General features: G+C 35.1%; 2 protein-coding genes across 3 annotated transcripts in view; one reads left to right on the top strand and one right to left on the bottom strand.

Moving 5' to 3' along the window:
* The window catches only part of LOC6031680 (cAMP-dependent protein kinase catalytic subunit PRKX), a 158,296-nt gene that overhangs the window by 115,391 nt on the left and 18,257 nt on the right, over window positions 1–24,648 (bottom strand). For both annotated transcript variants that reach the window (XM_038253164.1, XM_038253162.1), the window contains exon 3: window positions 16,120–16,511. In XM_038253164.1, the coding sequence (XP_038109092.1) occupies window positions 16,120–16,511 (392 nt within the window). The remainder of the gene's footprint in view (window positions 1–16,119; window positions 16,512–24,648) is intronic.
* Window positions 23,789–24,270, top strand: LOC119766873. Its single transcript, XM_038253165.1, has 2 exons — window positions 23,789–23,970; window positions 24,084–24,270. The coding sequence occupies exons 1-2, from the start codon at window positions 23,901–23,903 to the stop codon at window positions 24,260–24,262; spliced, it is 249 nt and encodes an 82-aa protein (XP_038109093.1). The 5' UTR covers window positions 23,789–23,900; the 3' UTR covers window positions 24,263–24,270.

Below are 24,648 nucleotides of genomic sequence, written 5' to 3'. Positions count from 1 at the left end.
ACATTTGCTCAGAATTTGATTCTGAGTCGATATGTATACGTAAAGGTATATCTGGGAGGCTTATTTAAAAAGTTCAATTTTTGAGTGATTTTATAGCCTTGCCTCAGTGAGGTGAGGAAGGCAAAACATTAATTTTATTCCGTGTGCCTATTTTTCTGAACAGTCCTCATCAATAAAAACCAACCGGACCCTAAGATGACAGTTTTCGCGAGTTGCGCGTATTCACCGACAGATGGCAAGTGGGCCTCGTCGGAGTCCGTCCATCAAATACGAAACTCAAAATTTGCATAGAAAACTTTTTTTTTCGTGACGGCTTTTGCGGCACGTTCACTTCAACTGTTCTAGACTAATATTTGAACGTGGCTTAACTCTAAACAAGTTTTTAAAGAAAATGATTCCAGAATGCTTATTTTGTCGTTTGAAACCAAAACAAGGCAAAAATTTTATTTATTTAAATTATTCGCCATTTTCAAAAGTTTGGCTAGATTATATCGAAGGCCGCCATCTTAGGCCCACTGGGCCCAGAAAACGGGGTACGCTCAGTTTGTATGGGAGCTGTCAACATGCTCCCGGGCTGATAAAAACCTAAATTTCTTGAAAAGTTACAAATTTTCGAATATTTACGTACCATTTTTGTATGAACAGCAGCCGAAATTGTAAGGAGACTATTATGGGTATTATTCAGTTAATCAATTATTTATTCAACAATTAAGTTAAATTGTCAGATTTAGCATTTTAAACCATATTGATATCATTGTATGAAAACATAAAGGAAATAAACCCTTTCTAATCAAACACCTATCTTCGTGATATAAAGAGATTGATGCTGGATTAAAGTTTCAAAATTACTATTAAGGTTATAAACTTACAAACAACAGCACCGCCTCGAGTAAGCACGCAAATGTTGGATGCCATTGACTGGTCAACAAGATCAAATTTAATGCACTTTTGATCATACTTTCTATTTTGCGAGACCATTTCTCATCATTTTGTTGGCACACACATCCACACGCAAGATGAGAGATTCACTGCTTAAGGGAATTCGCCATCAATGTTTCACTTGCGCTAACGTTTTCAAAGCGCTTATGATATGAAATTGCTTCCAACTACCGGCAACATGTTCTTTTGAACATTAGTTAGTCACTCACTTGAAAAATAATCCCGAAACATGCAAATAAATAGCAAGCTCCTTCAAAAAAACAAACGCGCCAAGTCTTTTGACGTTTGACTTTTGACGACCCATTCCAATCGAAGGCTGAAGGAAACCGAGCAAGAAGCGAAGGCAAATAAAGAACAAAGGGTGGCCAACAACACCACCAGCAGCGCCTGTTGGAGTGAACCAGTGATGCCAGGAAACCTTCGCTTTTCGTGAGTGTTCGCTTAAAATTTCATCAATTTTGGCAGCACTGAGCAGGCCCAAAAGAGCGCTGGAAGAAAAAAGAACTAAGCTGAAAATAGAAAAATGGGCGTAGCCCAATGCATTTTCGTCTGATTAGAATACATTTGAGAAAAAAAATTTTAATGCTTGTAAAAGATAAGCATAAGCATAAGCATAAGCATAGGTGCCCATTTTTAATGCTTGTAAAAGATATAGATTAACTTTTAGTAAAAGTGAAAATAAACAGAAATGTTCACAAAAAGTTGCTCTACTCGTTGGTGTACTTGGTTTTAGTAAATTTCAAGGAACACACCAGATTATCCAGCATCATTCAAACACGGCCGCTTATTAGGCTTAAAATGGGTATATTTCCCCTATTTTCATCAAATTTACTGAATAAATGTAAAATGCGTTCTGATTAAAACACAGCAGAGATTTTCTTCTTTATAAATTTCTTCATCTGTAAAAAATTCTTAAGACAAAAAAATGGTGTAATTTCGCTGTCACCATCAAAGCGAAGATGGAACCAAAAAATCAGTTTCAAGAACCGTGACTTGGCTGCTAATTACGATTCAGACTCTGAACTTTAATTAAAAGTTTGCGAAACCAATTCATAATAAATTCTAACAAATTGGGTTCCCACTGGTCTCCATCCCAAAGGGATTTAAAAAGTTTACCATTTCTCGGAACCGTTGAACCAATCTTGATTTCAGGAAAATTCCTGCATTTCCAGCATTGCCAGCCAGTCAGACAAGTGGAAAAGCTCACCGAGATCCAGATAAACCGCCATTCACCGCCGATAAGTGCGCACCCAAACATAGCGTTCGTCAATTATCCATAATTAGCCCGTAAAAGCCGCGGGGCCTGTCGTCTGAGCATGTCACCATGAAGCACCGACATACCGATCATCGCAATCTCGCCCCGAGGCTGTGGAAGCGGTGGAAGTGTTTTCCTTTTTTCCAACCCACCGACTGTGGGCAGGTATCATACGGTTCCCTGGTGTTGGGATGATTATCAATTTTGTCACCATCTTTTAGCGGTGATTTTTTTTTCAGACGTGGTTGAGTGAACCTGGTGCGTAAATCATCAGAGGAAAGTGCTGGAAGATGGGATTTTAATTATCCACGATACGCCACGTGACAGTTTAGCATGAAAGCGTTTTTTTATTCAAATAATTATACAAAGTGAGTTTTTTTGACAAATTCTTCAGTAATTTAAGAAACAAAAAGTCAACCTCACGCTCAAAAGTGACCCCCCATCTTTCGACCGGCACTGTTACGAGGCCGTATCTCATCCTTCCAAAAATATCACGACGTGCTGCACAGCGGCTGATGACTCTGATGTTTGGAGTGATCTTCACGCGAGTTCGCTATTTTTAATCGATCCTCGGACTGCCCACTGTGCTGCTGCTGCTGCTGCCCCATGTCATATTTTGGGTTATTTCTGGTGCCGGTCGAACAAGTGTTTGCAGAATTTTACGTAAATACAATCCGAGATCTAAGAAACTCCATGAAACGTTACATGAAAATGGATTAACAGTTTCCGAGCGCATGTCTTCTTTGAGGATTTAACTAGATCGCGTCCAAAAAATGCTAGTCACCTCGTCACGAAAATAACCTTGCACGATCGTCTCATATCTTTCCCCACCCCCAAGAGTCAGATCCTCCTGAGATATCACATGTCAACAGAATATCCGAATTAATTTCGACGCTCTCTAGGCAGAAGTAGCTCCACGTTCTTGCACTTGCCAGTAAAGTAGTCGTACAAATCGCTTCGGACATGTCACTCTACTCTCGAAAAGTAAGAGCAAGCGAGTAGAAAAATATGTCAATGCTCGAGACACATTTCAAGATCTATATCTCGCTCGGCTCTAGGGTAGGTCGTCCGACAGCTGCGCTGCAGATCAACCTTAAGATCCATGCACGCTGGTTGAAAATAGCTCAGAACTGATTTTTTTGAAAATGTTCTATTTCAAACTTCATATGAAAACCGATAAAGTTTTGTGATATTTCAATAAAATCAAACGAATTTAACCCAAGTTCAGGCAATTTCGAACTAGCGTGTATAAACTTGGCACACATATAATATAGCGTCCAAAAAAATGATCGTAGCCCAGTTTCGAGCGGATCACCGTGAGATCGTATGGATTAAACGCGACGCGATGTCGCACACGCCGACTGCGACGCCCCTGTCCAAGAGCATCAACGAACTTTTCGGTCTGTCCACTGGCCGAAGATCCAAGGGATTTTCTCAGTTGAAAGCACAGGGTTACAGCTATTTCCAAAAATGTGGTATTTCTTATTTTAACTTATGTTACATATAATAAGGCTGGTACAAATATTTATAAAAGTTTTTGTCACCCCTCCCCCCCCCCCTCTTCAAAATTGGCCCGAAAAATCAGGGGGCAAAAAAAATACTTTTACAATAAACTTCAAAATTTCAATAAAAATTCAAGTGCAACCAGCTGAAATCAAATTAAAATACATTCTCCTGCGTTGAAAATCATTTTTAGCATGTTTGGGTTCATTAAAAAATCTTAAGATTTTTTGAAAATTTTCGATGCAAAATCTTTTTTTTCGATACAATTTTTGTTTTTATGAAATCTTAGATTTTTTGAAAACTAATGATTGCAAAACAACTGAACTAGTGTAAAATGCATTTTAAAACACTTTTTTCATTTAAATGTGAAGATTATGGCTTGTTATTTAAATTTTTATATTTTTTTATTTTTTTGGGCCCCCCTAAATTTGGCCTTTTTTAAATATTTGCATCGGCCTAACTTAAAAATTATAAAAAGCTAAAAAAAATAACAAAAACATATTTCGAGCTAATTTAACTTTTTTAGCAAAGAGTATCACAAAATCCTTAAAACATTGTTAAAGTTATATCACAACCAAAAATTTGTCAAAACATTTTTTTCCTAAATCCTGATATAATTTTCGATCTGTGGTCATACAATTAAAAATTTGCAAAGAGTTCATTTCTAGTAAATTTAGAGAAAATACCAAAAAAAAATATTTCTTAAGCCTCTAATTTAGGAACATTTCATAAAAAGTTATTGAATTTCGTAAAACAAACATTTAATTGTAAATTCTTTCAATCAAATTTGAACGCTTTTAGGGGTTGATTTTTTTTAAATCAGTATTTCTGGTTGAATAAATAAAAAAAAATACATTGAAATTCTATCAATGTTTTGCAATCTAAAAGTTCGTCAAGTTTTATGAAAATAGAACTTAACAAATTGAAATAAAAAACAAATAATTGTTTAAACAAGTTAGTTAAGCTAAAAAATCAACTGATTTCTTAAAAATTATATTTTTTATTATTTTTTATGCTGTTAAAAGTTTGTCGAGGGTTCCCAATTTCTAAAACAGCCAATTATTATTAAATACATGAGTGAAACTGAATTTCAAATTTCAAGCCACTAAATTACAAATTTCATGCAAAAAGTAACACAAATTTCTTTATGCATTACGCCAATTTAAAATGCTAGTCTTGATTTAAAAATTTTCTAAATATTTTTTTCGAAAAGATCGGAAAATTTCACGAATGTATCATGTGTTAACATTGAAAATCGGACCATTAGCTGCTAATATATGGTCATTAGAAAATGGTGGGTTGTTTTGGTGATACAGTGGACTCTCTTGCTGTCGATATTGAAGGGACCGTCGAGAACGGGGGTTATCAAATTATAGAATGGAAAATCAAAGCAATCTATTTGAAGGGACTGAAAAATTTATTGACAGCTGGAGCAATATTGATATCGAGAAAATCGACAGCCAGAGAGTCCACTGTATTAAGAAAACTTCAATTTTCGTGTTTCTTTTTCTTAAAGCGGCTTTATCTCAGCAACCCGAAGTTCAATCTTTAATATCTCTTAGACAATTTTATAGCAAATTTTCTGAACTTTTCAAAAAAAATAATTTTAGAAATGGTCACTCATGGTCACTATTCTTAAAAATCGGAAAACTGCAAATATTTCGCTAAAATCAAACTTTCGGTGGCTATATCTTGAAAACAAAGCCCTTTATCAAAAAATCTGGAAAGTACTTTTCAATTGCAAATTCAATTTTGCATTAAAAAGTAATGTCAAACTTGTTTTTGCATGAAACTTCGATTTTTTCCAAAAATCACTACTTTTTCAAAAATTCATAACTCGGCGGCAGATTTTTTGACCATGTTTGTCTATGGCTAAAAAATTGCGGATTTTTGCCCCCTAAAACATATCAAAAAATCTCGAAAAAAAACAAATCAATAAAAAAACAAGTGCATTCAACTAAATACCTTTTAATTTTCATTAGAGCGTCCAATTTCCCGTCCAGGGAAAAAATTCCCGGGAATTCCCGGGATTTCCCGGAAAAATATATTTCCCATTTCCCGAGAAATTTGTAAATTTCCCGGGAATTCCCGAAATTCAAGCGGAAGTATACATTTTCCTAACATCTTTGCCCCCTTTTTTTTAATTCACTCAATTTTATTCAATTCAATTTACTGATCTTATAACTTATCAGTTCGTCTGAAAATTTCATATCAAGGATTTTTTTAGATAATATTAGTTTCTGTAGCTTTCACAACGGGGATCTTGTTTATTCGTAAAGCAACAAAAGTTACGATAATTTGGCATGAAAATTAACTATTATAATTCTGGGTTGTTTTTTAAACGAAAATTGTTGTTATATCATCTGAAAATAAGGTACCTTTTTTGCAAAGATCAAAATTAAGTTTTTTCACGATTATGTTTACCATGGCCAAATTGGATGAAAATTGAAAAAAATATCATTGAATGTCTCAAAGAGCAAAAAGAATTCTGGAGTTTTTTTTGAAAAGGACTAATAAACCAAATTTTCAGTTTTTGCTTTTTGGGTGTTTTCCAATACCCCTGACTAAATGCGGTTCTAAAAACACCCAAAAAGCAAAAAACTGGAAATTTGGTTTATTGGACCTTTTCAAAAAAAAACTCCAGAATTAGGTTATTTTGTTTAAAAGTGCGTAAGGGTCAGCGGTTTTAATATGAAATAGCGTCTAAACGATGGACAAAAGAGCATGCGGTTTCGCTACCTTTTTCTAAGTAAGTTTAGCATCAACACTTCCCGTGCTCCCAATCCTTATTCCTGTCCCGGTGTATGGCTTTCATGGTGCTGCCTGTCCTGTTCTGGTAGAATTGGTTTTAATTCCCTTTAATCAATTTCTATGCAACCTGAGCTAGACAATCATCACACATACATGACGAAATCCAGTCTGCAACCCGCTAAGATCACCATCTCCATGCGAATGTGAATGCGAAATAGCGTCTAAACTTCTTTTATTGTTTTAATAATTCTTTTAGTCGAAGTCATGAATTAAGCTGAATCATTAAAACACTACTTCGTATTATATAGAAGGTGTCCAAAAAATGCCAGCATATTTCAAAATCTAGCTCCAAATATTTAAAAACTTTGAGTTGTGATTCCATAAAAAAACATATTTCTAGTGAAAAGGCAGTTTTTGGGTGAATTCAATGCTTATCTATTATTAATGAGCTCAAACAAGTAAGATTTGTTATGGAAAAAAGATTTGCCAACAAATCCGTATTTTCTTCATGATTTTTTTTATTGTTTTAACGTTGTCTCAATATTATTCTTGATCATGAGCCATAATTAATAGCAATTTCGTGGTTTTGAGCAGGGATTCATTTTACTCGCTGTCCAAACACTGTGATTAGAAAAATAATACTGCACATGATTATTTATAGTGTGTTGTACGAATTGCAAGACAGCCTATTTAGAATTATTTATATATTTAGAATATTTATATAGTTTCTTAAATTTTTTTCTGCAGGTGGTTAAGGCATTTATGTTGCTATTTTATACAATTTTGTTGAAGAATATTAATCGGAACCAAGATCAGAACAATATTCCATAAATTAAAAAATTTCCCGTTTCCCGGGAATTCTGTAACCCCGAGAAGTTGGACGCTCTGATTTTCATTATATTTGTGAAATCACGATAGTATTCAGTCAAACATATTGTTGCAAATAATAGCAAAAGATGATTTTAATAAAATTAAGCCAATTGCTTGGAAGCTTTTTACGCAAAACCAACAAAAAAAATCTAATTTAAAAAAAATGTTCTAATAATTCCTAAAATTTCAAAAAACTACAACCGGTAGAGGATTTTTTTCAGTTTTGGTTCAATCATTAGATTTTAGATTTTTTCTAAATTTTTTTCTCATTTGGCCCGCAAGCTAATGCGAGCTTCAAATTTGGCCCTCCATTCAAAAACTTTGAGCACCTCTGTTTTACAACCTATTTATTCTTAAAAGTTTACAATGTATTGAAAAATAAAGTTTTTTAAAGAAAATTTTTAGGGGTTAAGTTTCGTTTAGTCAAGACTGGAATGTATTATACGAACACGGTAATGAAACAATTTTTCGAGTTTGGCTGATTTTGGATCGTTTAAATGAATTTGATGATCTTTTTGATTCTTTAACGCGAAGTTTTTTAAAGAGCTTTGTAAAATCAAATCAAATAATAACAATAATTTACTCTAACTGTCGGAAACAATTTCAGATGTTTATCGATTGTTCACTTTAAGCCACTATTTAAAGGTTTACAAAATAATTTATTGTATTATTTACTGATCTATGCCAAAAAATAATTCAAAAAAAAAAATAGAAAATTTGAAATTTCAAAATTGCTCCAAAAGTATATGATTATCCGAATCCATGATCAAACATGAAACCTCCCCCAAAGTACTTGACTCTCCTCTGATTGAATTTCTCTTGACCACAACTGCGTATCGTTTCGCCTCCGGAGTTCCTCTCATCCATCTCACTTTCCGTTTCATTGTCCGAATAGCATCATCGGCGCAGAGCATGCTTGCTCATGTCGTATGCTTTTTTTTACCTCTTCTGAACCTCACCTCACGTGCGTAGTTATGTTCCGTTTTTTTTTTGTCCGTCCACATAAACAAGCATCATCTTCTTCATTATCTCCATCGAAGTCGCTGCAAGCAATTTGTTTTTTGCCGCCGCCAACAACAACTGCATTGTGAAAGTACCCACCACCTCGGGGAAGCATTGCACTTGGAATTCTTTTTGTTTTCTGACCAGTCGGCGGGACCGGTTTTTCGGGGATCCATCAGCACGAACCCCCCGAGGGGGTTCATACGTAGATTACCTAGGTTACGTAAAGACCGGAAAATGGGTTCATGATGGTGGTTGAGTGTGGAGAAATTTTTAATTATTAATTTTAAGTTTAATTACAATACTTTTGAATTGTTTAGAAGAGCTTAAATCTTCAAGTTTTAAAACTAAATTTGTAGTACAGTTGGAACGCGCGCGCGCTTTTGTTAAGCAGCGTACTTGGGTTCAATCCCTCATGCGTCTTAGTTTTCTTTTCTTCTTTTTCACTCCCACTGCATCGACGTTGCGTCGCACGCGTTAGCGCAGAGGAAAGATCAATCATCGACCGCAAATTATGACGTTCGTCTGGCAATTGGCACGGCGAAACAAGGTCCCCCTCCGAACAGATGTTCGCAACTTCTTTCCCTGGTGTAAACAAAACAAAGTGGAAAATAAGCCAAACATGCTGTGCTTCTGGGGTGAACCGGAGTTGATGGACGCCACTGTTGGGCGTCGGCTTGATCTGTTTTTGAAAAGATAAAAACATACACAAAATTGACATATGTGTAAGTTGTCAAACCAAAAATCGTAAATGTCACTCAAAACGTTCGAGTCCATAAGCCGTTTTCAATCGTTGATCCAGATCCGTGACGATATACGCTCGCGCCGAGTGAATTTCGGTCGTCCACGCCGTAGATTAGTTTGACGCGTGCTGATGGACATTTGTACCGGCCAACTCGGCCGAAAATCTGAGAGCTCTCTGGCTTAGCAGAATTGGGTAACTTTGGCGAGGCGAGCTGATCTCCCAATGGGACGTTAGCAGCTGTGGCGGATGGACGGGCAATTTTTATGAGTTGTGTCAACTTTGTCAACAGGGAACATTTTTGAGATTAATATTAGCTTGAACCAAGGGGATCAAGACAGGTGTGGACTAGGGTGACAATAAAAAAAATCGACATCAGAGATACCCTCTGACTCGATTCCTAATGCAAAAATAAGTATCTGTGCCAATTTTGAGCCAAATCTGAGAGCTCTCTGGCTTAGCAGAATTGGGTAACTTTGGCGAGGCGAGCTGATCTCCCAATGGGACGTTAGCAGCTGTGGCGGATGGACGGGCAATTTTTATGAGTTGTGTCAACTTTGTCAACAGGGAACATTTTTGAGATTAATATTAGCTTGAACCAAGGGGATCAAGACAGGTGTGGACTAGGGTGACAATAAAAAAAATCGACATCAGAGATACCCTCTGACTCGATTCCTAATGCAAAAATAAGTATCTGTGCCAATTTTGAGCCAAATCGGTTAGGGCTAAGGGGTCGTTTTTCATCGTTGAAGTTTATATGCGGAAAATCACGAAAATGTATGGGAAAAAAACATCGTTTCAGTAATTTTCTGCTAGGTGGCGCAGGTCTCGCCGAAAATTGTCCAAGTGTGAGATTCTTGTAGGAAATTTAATTCTCTACAACTTTGTCGAAGGGTGCAAAACGATCCGAGTTGATCCTGATTTTTGGTGATTTTTCTAGAAAAAAATATTTTCTTATATACTTCCTATAAGGTGGGAAATGTTATCCTACAGATGGTTATCCTAGGAATAATTTATAGCGCTATGGCGGCCATCTTTATGGCATGCGGGATAACTTGTCATGGTTATCCCAGGAACAATTTTCAAGAGAGATTCCAAAAATAAAAAAAAACGAACAATTAACATTACCTGGGCATGTTTCTTGGCAAAACTTACTGCCCTACATTCCTGGAGTATGAAAATTTGGATGTGAATGAATAAAAATCCAGAAATATTTGATCTTCGATTCCATGAGGCCATGTAGAGGCCAAGTTGTATTTTTATGCTCAAGGAATGTAGGGCAACAAGTTTTACCAAAATACATGTCCAGGAAATGACCCAGAGTCCCATCCTAGAAGGATTTTTAAATTTATTGAATATTTGAATTAAAATATTTGAAGTTCAAATATTTCAGGAATTCTTTTCCTCCACATGGCCTCATGCCAAGTTGTATTTTTATGCTCAAGGAATGTAGGGCAACAAGTTTTATCAAAATACATGTCCAGGAAATGACCCAGAGTCCCATTCCAGAAGGATTTTCAAATTTATTGAACATTTGAATTAAAATATTCGAAGATCAAATATTTCTGGATTTTTTTTTCATTCACATCCAAATTTTCATACTCCAGGAATGTAGGGCAGTAAGTTTTGCCAAGAAACATGCCCAGGTAATGTTAATTGTTCGTTTTTTGAATTTTTGGAATCTCTCTTAAAAATTATTCCTGGGATAACCATGACAAGTTATCCCACATGCCATAAAGATGGCCGCCATAGCGCTATAAATTATTCCTAGGATAACCATCTGTAGGATAACTTTTCCCACCTCTTCCTATATACCCCTTGTATACATTCAAGTATGTAAGCCGATTTCTTTTCATCGCATTGCTAATAACTCATCAGGATCAACTCGGATCGTTTTGCACCCTTCGACAAAGTTGTAGGGAATTAAATTTCCTACAAGAATCTCACACTTGGACAATTTTGGGCGAGACTTGCGCCACCTGCTGCAAAAATCCTGAAGCGATGTTTTTCCCCATACATTTTTGCGATTTTCCCCATATTAACTTCAACGATGAAAAGCGACCCCTTAGCCCTAACCGATTTGGCTCAAAATTGGCACAGTTACTTGTTTTTGCCTAAAGAATCGATCCAGGGGGTATCTCTTGCGATTTTCCGAAATTTTCAATTTTTCTTGTCGCCCTAGTGTGGACTCAAAATTAGTTAATATATAATTTTTTTGGAACAAATAAATGTTAAACAAAATACACGAATCGATTAAAATTTTTGAAATTATCATAAATTGTGTTTAAATAGTGTTTATTTCAAAATCTTATATTTGTAAAAAAAAAATCATTGATTATAACTTTTATAAAAGGAGGAAAAACTCGTAATTTTTAATTTTGCCTGTTCTGGAAATTCGCATTTTTTGCCTAAATAATTCTGATTTATTTTTCAAATGAAGCCGTTTAAAATTTTATTGAAGGTTTTGTCCCCCCAAAATTTCCTCAACAAAATCAGGAGGCTCCTCGAGCAGCCGAAGGACAAAAACATTCAATAAAATTTGTATCAGTCTATAAACCGAAAGACCACTGAACGGAAACTTCAATATAATTTTAAAGATGTTTTTTTTTTATATTGAAAAGGGGCCATTCATAAACCCACGGCGTGTTTTCTAGAACAACCTTATCAGGAAAAAATAGTCATCGCCACTTTCAAATGTGTCTTATAGGAAATTTTCTCAGCTTTCCAATGCTTCTAAAAGCGAAATGTTTCATCGGGAAATCTCTGAGATATCTCTATTTTAAGTTTTTTGGTTTTAAATTCCTTTATTATTTATTGAAAACTTTATACTAACAGTTCAGAAAACTTATCAAATGATATGTTTCATGAGTCATTTACTCATCAAAATGTTTGCACATTTTGATGAGTAAGACAAGAAACAACTTTGTAGAAGGTTGCAAACCGCTAAACATTTTGAAAATTATGTTTTGTCCAAGTTTTTGAATATATGGGATTTATTCAGAAATTAAAATCATAAAACAGTGTAAAATTGTATTTTTTACAGGAATTATTTCATAATTACATTTTTTTGTGCACAAATATCACGTGTGTACTCTGATTTAGCTTGTTCAACCGAAACTTTGGCAGGTTTGTGATTTTTAATGGTATTATTGAATTTTAATGAATAAATTTGATATTTTCTTAAGCAAACATTAACCAGGAACATAAATACAAATATGATTTGAAATCGAAAATGTACTACATATTACTGTAGCAAGCTTCAAAAGTCATATTTTCATGAGTATAAAATAAAGATAAAATTTTATAAAATGTTTTCTGTAGAAAATGCACTTAAAAGTAGCAATAAAACTCGAGTCTTCCAATTAAGAATTCTGAAAACACCGTGGCAAACATATATTTTTGTTTGAACAAAAATTAAATAGTATTTTAACAACAAAAATCTAACAGAAACTTTCTTTCCAAACTATTTGAACAAAAATCAAGACATATATATTTTTAAAGATGAGAATGAAGATGAAAGTCTTAAAAATTTCTAAAATATTAGTAATTCCTTGATCATTTCATACAAAAAAACTGAAACAATCATTTCATATTAATGAAAAGTATTCCTCCTAAACTAGCTTTAAACGATCCAGTAATTTGCAGTATAATTTCGAGTATTAAACATGTTTTGTATCCATGCAACTAGTTAGTGTTTGATTAAGGAAATATGATATTTATTCATAAAAATCTTGCAATACCCTATCAATCTCAAACCTGTAGAAATTTCGGTTGTATCAGCTAATTCCAAGCTGAATCAGAGCAGAACGGTATTATTTGTTCACAACAATTATGTAATAATCTATTTGTTCTTGTAAAAATTATATTTCAATACGGTTTTATTGTTTTGTTATAATAAATCTCACATATTCAAAAATTCGGTTAAAACTTAATTTTCAAAATGTTTAGCGGTTTGCAACCTCCTACAAAGTTGTTTCTTGTCTTATTTTGCAAATTTTGGTCAGTAAAATACACTTAAAACAGATCATTTGACAAGTTTCCTGGACTGTTATTTAAAAGTTTCCAATAAATGATCAAGGATTTCAAAAGAAAAAACTTAAAATAGAGATATCTCAGAAATTTCCCGATGAAACATTTCGCTCTTAGAAGCATTGGAAAGCTGAGAAAATTTCCTATAAGACACTTTTGAAAGCAGTGATGACTATTGTTTCTCCTTAAGGTTGCCCAGAAAACACGCCGTGAACCGCTTGGAAATCCACGTAGACAATTTTCCATACCAAAAAATCTATTTCATATGAAACGTGAATCACGTTATTTATGAATGGCCCTTAATGTACTTGGGTAATTCTCCGCCAACTCACACAGCAGTTGCCCCGACCCCTCTTCGATTTGCGTGAAACTTTGTCCTAAGGGGTAACTTTTGTCCCTGATCACGAATCCGAGGTCCGTTTTTTGATATCTCGTGACGGAGGGCGGTACGACCCTTCCATTTTTGAACATGTGAAAAAGAGGTGTTTTCAATAATTTGCAGCCTGAAACGGTGATGAGATAGAAATTTGGTGTCAAAGGGACTTTTGTGTAAAATTAGACGCCCGATTTGATGGCGTACTCAGAATTCGAATAAACGTATTTTTATCGAAAAAAACACTAAAAAAGTTTTAAAAATTCTCCCATTTTCCGTTACTCGACTGTAAAAAATTTTGGAACATGTCATTTTATGGGAAATTTAATGTACTTTTCGAATCTACATTGTCCCAGAAGGGTCATTTTTTCATTTAGAACAAAATTTTTCATTTTAAAATTTCGTGTTTTTTCTAACTTTGCAGGGTTATTTTTTAGAGTGTAACAATGTTCCACAAAGTTGTAGAGCAGACAATTGCAAAAATTTTGATATATAGACATAAGGGGTTTGCTTATAACCATCACGAGTTATCGCGATTTTACGAAAAAAAAGTTTTGAAAAAGTTGGTCGTCATCATGGATCATGGACGACGAAACAAAGAGAAACGCAAAAATTAACTTTTTCAAAACTTTTTTTCGTAAAATCGTGATAACTCGTGATGTTTATAAGCAAACCCCTTATGTCTATACATCAAAATTTTTGTAATTGTCTGCTCTACAACTTTGTAGAACAATGTTACACTCTAAAAATAACCCTGCAAAAAAATTTTGTTCTAAATGAAAAATGACCCTTCTGGGACAATGTAGATTCGAAAAGTTTAAATTTCCCATAAAATGACATGTTCCAAAACCAGTCGAGTAACGGAAAATTTAAAACTTTTTCGATGAAAATACGTTTTCGAAAGTACGCCATCAAATCGGGCGTCTAATTTACATAAAAGTCGCAAAATTTCTATCTCATCACCGTTTCAGGCTGCAAATGTTGAAAACTTTTTCGCATGTTCAAAATGGAAGTCGTGCCGTCACGAGATATCATCGGATTCATCAGTTTCACGCAAATCGAAGAGGGGTCGGAGCAACTTTTCCCGATTTCGTGTGAGTTGGTAGAGAATTACCCACTTACATATTTTTTTGGAAGGGTACAATAATGTAGGGAGTTGTCCGATTTGGATGAAATTCGAGATTTTTGCATGTTTGGATAGTCTCAACAGCTCTGCCAAATTTGAGCAGAATCGGAGGTGGTAATTTTCAAATTTTTTTCTAGCACATTTCAGGTGGAATGACCCAGAGGGTAAATTTCTAAATGATGTATATTTTGTGAAAATGAATTTTTACGTGAAAATTTGAAAAATGAATTTTTTACGTGAAAATTTGATTTTTACGATTTTTTTATTATTATTAATTATTTATTTATTAATAAAGAGGCAAGGTTGTGTTGTAAAGTGTTCATATTGTGATAATATATGGGTGTTTCGATCTAATAGAGATCAAAACAAGCAAAAGACAGATTTTATTTTTTAAATTTACGCTCCTAAAATGGGGGTTTTAGCAGTAACGGGTTAACTTCGCCCTACAATTAAGTTACACACGTATCTCAAGTCTACAAACCGCCCTTAACCTAAACCAATCGCAGATGATCCTCATTAACTTCTTACCAGCGTTATTATCGGCACGATCCATAAAGGCAGAGCAAAAACACCCAGCCCCCGGTCAAAGTCAACCCAATAAAACACACTCTCTGAGGGCATCGCTGCCGCGGCCGCGGCCTCGGAATCGGTCATAAAAGTATCGATAGACCCCGACGACGTCCACCACTCCGCTGTGGATGCACTTTCTCACATTTGAGGAATTCCATGTGAAAATACGACTTCTTTTTAAAAAATTTATAACTTCAAGATTTTTTTAAAACTGCAAATGTGCTTAAATTTTTTTGAAATTACTAATTTTAAAATTATTTTGCCATCTCATATGGAATTTCCACACACACAAAACTGCCAGCTTCTGGAGAAGTCACACATCTGGTGCGCAAGAGTTCCCACGGAGTGGCCGCCCCGGTCCTTTAGATCTCTTGGCCGCTGGGCGTTCACTGGCCAGAGCGACGTCAATGGCAAATTTATGATTTCAGCAGATCTCTTTTTTTTTGCTCCCCAGCGCAATCTTCAAACCGTTTAATTAGTTTACTTTGGAGAGATTGTGAATATGCGAGACATCTGTTGCAAGATGGTCAAACCCCCGCGAGTGTTGGTTTTTCCCGGTTTTTGGACATTTGGTTGGAGGATTGAGCGGAAAAATATTTTTTCACGTGGAACCGATAAAGTGGAGAAGAGTGGTCACCGCACCAGACTGATCAGCGTCATAATAAATAAAATGTTTTACAACCGCTTCCAAGAATGTTGATTTGGTTTGAATACTCATAAAAAAAACTTCAAGAGGAATTTGTCTGCAAACATTTTAATTGCAATATTTTTTACTCTTGAACACTCAATTTGCGTGCAAAAAATCAATATTAATATGCCAAATGCAAAATTTGAAATAATGAAAAAGGGGCGTGGCCAAAATCAGCATTTTGACTAGGGGCGTGGCCAATAACAACATTCTGTAAAGGGGCGTGGCCAAAATCTACAACATAGAGTAAAAACTTAACAATAACGCTTACCTATAGTTTTCAGTATCTGAAAATCGTCCAGATCATACTCCTTCGGTTGTTTGCGACGAACTCCGCTGATATTATTATTCCGATCAGATACATCGTCAGAATCATCGTCGCTAGCGTCGCTGTTCCGAGTATCATCGTCAGTAGAAGAGTCTCGGCTTCGAGCATTGTTGCGCCGGACGACACTGTTGTTGGTGTTTGTGTTTCTGCCAGTTGTGGTGGTGTTTGTAGTGGTGTCGTCTGTGGTTGTTGTACTGTCTTCGTCCTCGTCCTCTTCTTCCTCTTCGTCGTCCTCTTCGGATTGCGAACGCTTAGTGCGGTTTACTGTTTTTGTTTCCTCTTCTTCCTCCTCCTCCTCGTCTTCTTCTTCGTCGTCGTCGTCCGTTTGTATGACCCTGGAAAGAAGAAAAAGGTGAAAATGGTGGCGAAAAACAGAAATAAAACTTTCATTTTTAAGTAAATCTTTTCAAAAACATTAAATAAAATTTGTACCACTGTAAAAAAAATCATTTCAAAAAATTAGCTCAAATTTTTTTCCGATTTTTTTATGTTTTTATTTTTATCTTTCTATTTTTTTCAAGTATTTTAATTATTGTGATTTTTATGGTTTGTGAACATTTTTTTAAATTTAAAAAATATCCTTAATTTTTATAATTTATTATTTTTGTACTGGATTTTTTGAAATTATTTTAACTTTTTTAATGATTTTATTTATTAACAAGCTCAAAATTTTCCGAGTTTTTTAAAGTTAATATTTTTATCTCTTTATTTTTTCAAGTTTTTTTTTAATAACTTTTTTTTTACTTTTTTTTTATTCAGATTTTTTAAATTATTTTTTTTTTGAATTTATGATTTTGTTTTATTAGGCTGGTACAAATATTTTTAAAAATTTTTGTAGCCTCTCCCACTCCCCTCTCAAAATCGACCCGTAAAATCAGGGGGCATTTTTTCAAAAAACTTCGACATTCAAATGGAAATTCAAATGAATCAGCTAAAATAAATGTAAAATGCATTCCTCTGCGTTTAGAATCATTTTCAACATGCTTAGGTTTATTCAACAATCTTTAGAAATTTTGATTTTTTCCGATTTTTTTTTTTTTGTTATAATTTTTGATTTCCTCAAATTTTACATTTTTTAAACAAATGATTGCAAAACAACTGAACTCGCCATACCCGCCATAAAGTGTCTACGTGGATGATGCCTTGCTTCTATTTTTTAATTTAAAAACTTTGAAAAATATTTGCATCGGCCTTACTGGATTTTTTTAATTATTTTATTTTTTTTTGTTTGCTCTCAGCGCTGGAGATGCACTTACTGATGTGGTGTCTATGGCAAAAATGTAGAATTAAATTAAATTCTAGAAAAAATATAACTTGGAACAACCAAACCACAACAGCACTGAAATTCACGATTATGACATTTCAGTTTATGTCACAAAAAGTTAAATTGGCACAAGAAGTTTTGATTTGAGAATTTTCAATATGTTCTAGGGGACCGAAAAATGCATTTTTGCGCTAGAGTTTGCTTTTGCTTTTGCTTTTGCGTTTTGCTTTTGCGTTTTGCTTTTGCGTTTTGCTTTTGCGTTTTGCTTTTGCGTTTTGCTTTTGCGTTTTGCTTTTGCGTTTTGCTTTTGCGTTTTGCTTTTGCTTTTGCTTTTGCGTTTTGCTTTTGCGTTTTGCTTTTGCGTTTTGCTTTTGCGTTTTGCTTTTGCGTTTTGCTTTTGCGTTTTGCTTTTGCGTTTTGCTTTTGCGTTTTGCTTTTGCGTTTTGCTTTTGCGTTTTGCTTTTGCGTTTTGCTTTTGGGTCATTCCATCTCAACTGTGCACGAAAAAGTGCAAATTTGAAAATTACCCTCTCCGATCCTGCTCAAATTTGGCTGAGCTGTTGATACTATCAAAACATGCAAGAATCCCGAATTTCATCCAAATCGGACCACCCCCTCCATTTTTGTACTTCCCCAAAAAAATGACTTTTTGGCGATTTTTGGCCAAACCTCCTAGTTTCAAACGGCGATAGCTCAGGAACCACAAATCTCAGAAGGTCGTTCTTGGACTCAATTTTGAAGGAAATTGGACGTAGAATCCATTTCCGTGATCAAAATGTTGATTAATTTATTTTTTCTACCTGTATTGCGCAATTGATAACATTAAACGGCCGTATCTCAAAACACCCCAACTTATTTTTTTTATTTGGCCTCACCATCGTGTTCCCCGGCCAATTTTACATAAGAATCACCTATCGACAGAAATGAATATGTTTCGTTCCAGAGATATCGAATTTTAAAGTTTTGTGTTTTCGAGCTTCATTCGCCGCATCTGCTAGAAGCACACAGGCGGGTTGATCAATAACTGCTACCTGGCCATTTATTGAAATAATATTTCATCATAAATAATCTTCATCAAATTGAGCAAAAATTAGCTGTATAATACTGTAGGAAACTGAAGTTTAATCGCAAATGTTTATCTGCTCAAAAAAATTTATGAAGTGGAGCAAAATAGTGCCATTCAGCAAAAACCCCAAAACCTGCTTTATTATTATTATTATTATAGTTTATTATTGACACTTTACCATAATTCTTATTTATGGTTTAGATTGATCATATTAAATCAATTTTTATATAGTGAGCCAGCTCCATTTCATTAAAATATGATTTTGGTCAAGGTACATTTAATTAAAAAAATCCTTATACGTGAGGACAGCAGCCGTATTGTGTTCCAAGAATCCAAGAATGATAGATGAAAAAAAACACTGTTGTTCGGACGGTGTCGAAATCATCGCAACTAAATTTGGAGAATTAGCCGCTTTGCAGCAGATCAAACTTTGTGATTTTCTTACATTTTTCAGTTTTATACATTCCAGAAATCCTTTTCCTACTCTTTGTGATCGTCCTTCACTAGAGTACAACGTATCAACAAATTTTATTCATTTTAATTCATATTTTTACTCAATAATGTATCGTGCACTTATTTTTCAGTGTTACTAACAAGATTAATTCTCAGGTGAGTTTTTAAAAGCCGTAAGAGCCATTGTGACCTCTGACACTAATTTTCGTTTTCTAGAAAATGAAACAAAATTTCATTTATTTTAAGTTTGGGGCACTTGAAGGGCGTGTAGATGAACAATCTCGAGCATTTTGATATTGGTTTTCGTAAGTAGGTCGAATACCGATGCAAAAGGACTTTGTTTAACAATGGCTCTTACGGCTTTTTGAAAACTAATCCGAGAATTGCATTTTCCTCTCGCTCCGTCGGAATCCAATTCTGCCCTTTACTGTGTGTCGTCATTGCTCTGTCCAGTGGGTTAACACAGAAATTCACTTCATTAATTTTTTTTTAGCAGATAAACATTTGCGATTAAACTTCAGTTTCCTACAGTATTATACAGTTAATTTTTGCTCAATTTGATGAAGATTATTTATGATGAAATATTATTTCAATAAATGGCCAGGTAGCAGTTATTGATCAGCCCGCCTGTGTGCTTCTAGCAGATGCGGCGAATGAAGCTCGAAAACACAAAACTTTAAAATTCGATATCTCTGGAACGAAACATATTCATTTCTGTCGATAGGTGATTCTTATGTAAAATTGGCCGGGGAACACGATGGTGAGGTCAAATAAAAAAAATAAGTTGGGGTGTTTTGAGATACGGCCGTTTAAAGTTTTCAATTGCGCAATACAGGTAGAAAAAATAAATTAATCAACATTTTGATCACAAAAATGGATTCTACGTCCAATTTCCTTCAAAATTGAGTCAAGACCGACCTTCTGAGATTTGTAGTTCCTGAGCTATCGCCGTTTGAAACTAGGAGGTTTGGCCAAAAATCGCCAAAAAGTCGATTTTTTGGGGAGGTACAAAAATGGAGGGGGTGGTCCGATTTGGATGAAATTCGGGATTCTTGCATGTTTTGATAGTAATCCCGAATTTCATCCAAATTCCACTTCCCAAATTTTTGGCCAAACCTCCTAGTTTCAAACGGCGATAGCTCTCTCAGATTTGAAGGAAATTGACGTAAATCCATTTCCGTGATCATAATGTTGATTAATTTATTTTTCTACCTGTATTGCGCAATTGATAACATTAAACGGCCGTATCTCAAAACACCTTATTTTTATTTGGCCTCACCATCGTGTTCGAATTTTACATAAGAATATATCGAAGTTTGTTTTTCGAGCTTCATTCGCCGCATCTGCGAACACACATCATCACATGATAATATTTCATCATAATATTTCTTATCATCTGAGCATAATACTGTAGGAAACTGAAGTTTAATCGCAAATGTTTATCTGCTCAAAAATTTATGAAGTGGAGCAAAATAGTGCCATTCAGCAAAAACCCCAAAACCTGCTTTATTATTATTATTATTATTATAGTTTATTATTGACACTTTACCATAATTCTTATTTATGGTTTAGATTGATCATATTAAATCAATTTTTATATAGTGAGCCAGCTCCATTTCATTAAAATATGATTTTGGTCAAGGTACATTTAATTAAAAAAATCCTTATACGTGAGGACAGCAGCCGTATTGTGTTCCAAGAATCCAAGAATGATAGATGAAAAAAAACACTGTTGTTCGGACGGTGTCGAAATCATCGCAACTAAATTTGGAGAATTAGCCGCTTTGCAGCAGATCAAACTTTGTGATTTTCTTACATTTTTCAGTTTTATACATTCCAGAAATCCTTTTCCTACTCTTTGTGATCGTCCTTCACTAGAGTACAACGAATCAACAAATTTTATTCATTTTAATTCATATTTTTACTCAATAATGTATCGTGCACTTATTTTTCAGTGTTACTAACAAGATTAATTCTCGGGTGAGTTTTTAAAAAGCCGTAAGAGCCATTGTGACCTCTGACACTAATTTTCGTTTTTCTAGAAAATGAAACAAAATTTCATTTATTTTAAGTTTGGGGCACTTGAAGGGCGTGTAGATGAACAATCTCGAGCATTTTGATATTGGTTTTCGTAAGTAGGTCGAATACCGATGCAAAAGGACTTTGTTTAACAATGGCTCTTACGGCTTTTTGAAAACTAATCCGAGAATTGCATTTTCCTCTCGCTCCGTCGGAATCCAATTCTGCCCTTTACTGTGTGTCGTCATTGCTCTGTCCAGTGGGTTAACACAGAAATTCACTTCATTAATTTTTTTTTAGCAGATAAACATTTGCGATTAAACTTCAGTTTCCTACAGTATTATACAGTTAATTTTTGCTCAATTTGATGAAGATTATTTATGATGAAATATTATTTCAATAAATGGCCAGGTAGCAGTTATTGATCAGCCCGCCTGTGTGCTTCTAGCAGATGCGGCGAATGAAGCTCGAAAACACAAAACTTTAAAATTCGATATCTCTGGAACGAAACATATTCATTTCTGTCGATAGGTGATTCTTATGTAAAATTGGCCGGGGAACACGATGGTGAGGTCAAATAAAAAAAATAAGTTGGGGTGTTTTGAGATACGGCCGTTTAAAGTTTTCAATTGCGCAATACAGGTAGAAAAAATAAATTAATCAACATTTTGATCACAAAAATGGATTCTACGTCCAATTTCCTTCAAAATTGAGTCCAAGACCGACCTTCTGAGATTTGTAGTTCCTGAGCTATCGCCGTTTGAAACTAGGAGGTTTGGCCAAAAATCGCCAAAAAGTCGATTTTTTGGGGAGGTACAAAAATGGAGGGGGTGGTCCGATTTGGATGAAATTCGGGATTCTTGCATGTTTTGATAGTATCAACAGCTCTGCCAAATTTGAGCAGGATCGGAGAGGGTAATTTTCAAATGCTGTTCCGCTTCAGATGGAATGACCCTTTTGCGTTTTGCTTTTGCGTTTTGCTTTTGCGTTTTGCTTTTGCGTTTTGCTTTTGCGTTTTGCTTTTGCGTTTTGCTTTTGCGTTTTGCTTTTGCGTTTTGCTTTTGCGTTTTGCTTTTGCGTTTTGCTTTTGCGTTTTGCTTTTGCGTTTTGCTTTTGCGTTTTGCTTTTGCGTTTTGCTTTTGCGTTTTGCTTTTGCGTTTTGCTTTTGCGTTTTGCTTTTGCGTTTTGCTTTTGCGTTTTGCTTTTGCGTTTTGCTTTTGCTTTTGCTTTTGCTTTTGCTTTTGCTTTTGCTTTTGCTTTTGCTTTTGCTTTTGCTTTTGCTTTTGCTTTTGCTTTTGCTTTTGCTTTTGCTTTTGCTTTTGCTTTTGCTTTTGCTTTTGCTTTTGCTTTTGCTTTTGCTTTTGCTTTTGCTTTTGCTTTTGCTTTTGCTTTTGCTTTTGCTTTTGCTTTTGCTTTTGCTTTTGCTTTTGCTTTTGCTTTTGCTTTTGCTTTTGCTTTTGCTTTTGCTTTTTTTTTTTTGCTTTTGCTTTTGCTTTTGCTTTTGCTTTTGCTTTTGCTTTTGCTTTTGCTTTTGCTTTTGCTTTTGCTTTTGCTTTTGCTTTTGCTTTTGCTTTTGCTTTTGCTTTTGCTTTTGCTTTTGCTTTTGCTTTTGCTTTTGCTTTTGCTTTTGCTTTTGCTTTTGCTTTTGCTTTTGCTTTTGCTTTGCTTTTGCTTTTGCTTTTGCTTTTGCTTTTTTGCTTTTGCTTTTGCTTTTTTTTGCTTTTGCTTTTGCTTTTGCTTTTGCTTTTGCTTTTGCTTTTGCTTTTGCTTTTGCTTTTGCTTTTGCTTTTGCTTTTGCTTTTTTTTGCTTTTGCTTTGCTTTTGCTTTTGCTTTGCTTTTGCTTTTGCTTTTGCTTTTGCTTTTGCTTTTGCTTTTTTTGCTTTTGCTTTTGCTTTGCTTTTGCTTTTGCTTTTGCTTTTGCTTTTTTTTTTTGCTTTTGCTTTTGCTTTTTTTGCTTTTGCTTTTGCTTTTGCTTTTTTTGCTTTTGCTTTTGCTTTTGCTTTTGCTTTTGCTTTTGCTTTTGCTTTTGCTTTTGCTTTTGCTTTTGCTTTTGCTTTTGCTTTTGCTTTTGCTTTTGCTTTTGCTTTTGCTTTTGCTTTTGCTTTTGCTTTTGCTTTTGCTTTTGCTTTTGCTTTTGCTTTTGCTTTTGCTTTTGCTTTTGCTTTTGCTTTTGCTTTTGCTTTTGCTTTTGCTTTTGCTTTTGCTTTTTTTTGCTTTTGCTTTTGCTTTTGCTTTTGCTTTGCTTTTGCTTTTGCTTTTGCTTTTGCTTTTGCTTTTGCTTTTGCTTTTGCTTTTGCTTTTGCTTTTGCTTTTGCTTTTGCTTTTGCTTTTGCTTTTGCTTTTGCTTTTGCTTTTGCTTTTGCTTTTGCTTTTGCTTTTGCTTTTGCTTTTGCTTTTGCTTTTGCTTTTGCTTTTGCTTTTGCTTTTGCTTTTGCTTTTGCTTTTGCTTTTGCTTTTGCTTTTGCTTTTGCTTTTGCTTTTGCTTTTGCTTTTGCTTTTGCTTTTTAAGACAATAAAAAAAATCTAGATTTTGGACGATAATAATAATTTATAAAGATCGCAAAAAATCAAAAGTAGAGTTTATGAAATTGAACTGAGAAATTTACTCCAATCCATATCGAAAGTCACAGTTCAAACACATTTCTGCACTGTTCAAATATTTAAACAAACAAGGATAAGCTTCTCACAGCGCAATCCTATCCTGCAAACAGGAAGAGACTGTTCGTATGCACTTTACTGCACCTGCCACTGGCATGTATTATATTTCCTGGCAAAAGATTGCTCACGTACAGCCCTAGAACTTGGTCAAACGGTATAAATACCATTCAGCAATACTCATCGGTACATCAGTACACAACAGCGCCGAGCTTGCACTTTCCAACTCCGGTAGATTCAGCCAACTTGAAGGAATCCCCACAAACATGAAGGTCGCCATCGCAATTCTCCTGCTTGCCACCGTGGCCATCGCTGCCGTTAGTTGTTCCCCTTCTGGTAAGTTAATTTCATTTAAATTTTGAGTAACTTCTTGTTTGAATCTGTCAAAATTTGGGTAAATTTTACCCCAAATCTCAAAACTCTAATTTTTGACCTTTATTTCATACCAGACCACTGCGGAAGGTACGAAGTGCGTGCCTGTGACTGTCCGAAACCGTGCGATGGTCCCTGCTACCGGCCCAGCAAGTGCGTCTGCATCGCCGGGTACCACCGGAACCACCTGGGACACTGCGTTCCGGACTGCCCGTCGTGCCACCACCGTCGTAATCCCTACCCGTCCAAGAAGTGAGGGTGTCAACAAAGGGTTGGAAACCAACTAATTAAATCGGAATTGATGATGAATTTGTAAATGGAACTGTTTATGGAATCAAACTTCAATAAAATGGAAATTATTAATAATTTCGAGAAAAATTAGAATTCTGCGCTCTAATTAATCGCCGCAGAAAGATATCGTCGCAATGGGGAAACCTGTAGAGAAGGCAAAAAAGTAGGCCAAGACGAAAATTATAAAATCATGTTGCTTGTCAATCTGAAAGAAATAGTTGGAACTTATGGTGCTGGCTTTCGGTTGCTTGTTGGTTTTAGCTGCAGTTCACTGATTTTTGGTTTTTGGAGACGGAATCTGCGGTTCTGCGACCTTCGCGGCCGGCTTAGTTGGTGGCCTACGTAACGGTG

Source organism: Culex quinquefasciatus, chromosome 2, assembly GCF_015732765.1.
Source record: "Culex quinquefasciatus strain JHB chromosome 2, VPISU_Cqui_1.0_pri_paternal, whole genome shotgun sequence".
Lineage (NCBI taxonomy): Eukaryota > Metazoa > Arthropoda > Insecta > Diptera > Culicidae > Culex > Culex quinquefasciatus.
This window is presented reverse-complemented; position numbering and strand designations above follow the sequence as displayed.

Bases quoted from the DNA above. Each gene is read 5' to 3' on its own strand.
- LOC119766873 (XM_038253165.1), top strand. From the start codon at position 23,901: ATGAAGGTCGCCATCGCAATTCTCCTGCTTGCCACCGTGGCCATCGCT. The intron at 23,971-24,083 runs GTAAGTTAATTT...ATTTCATACCAG, and splicing joins CGTTAGTTGTTCCCCTTCTG to ACCACTGCGGAAGGTACGAA.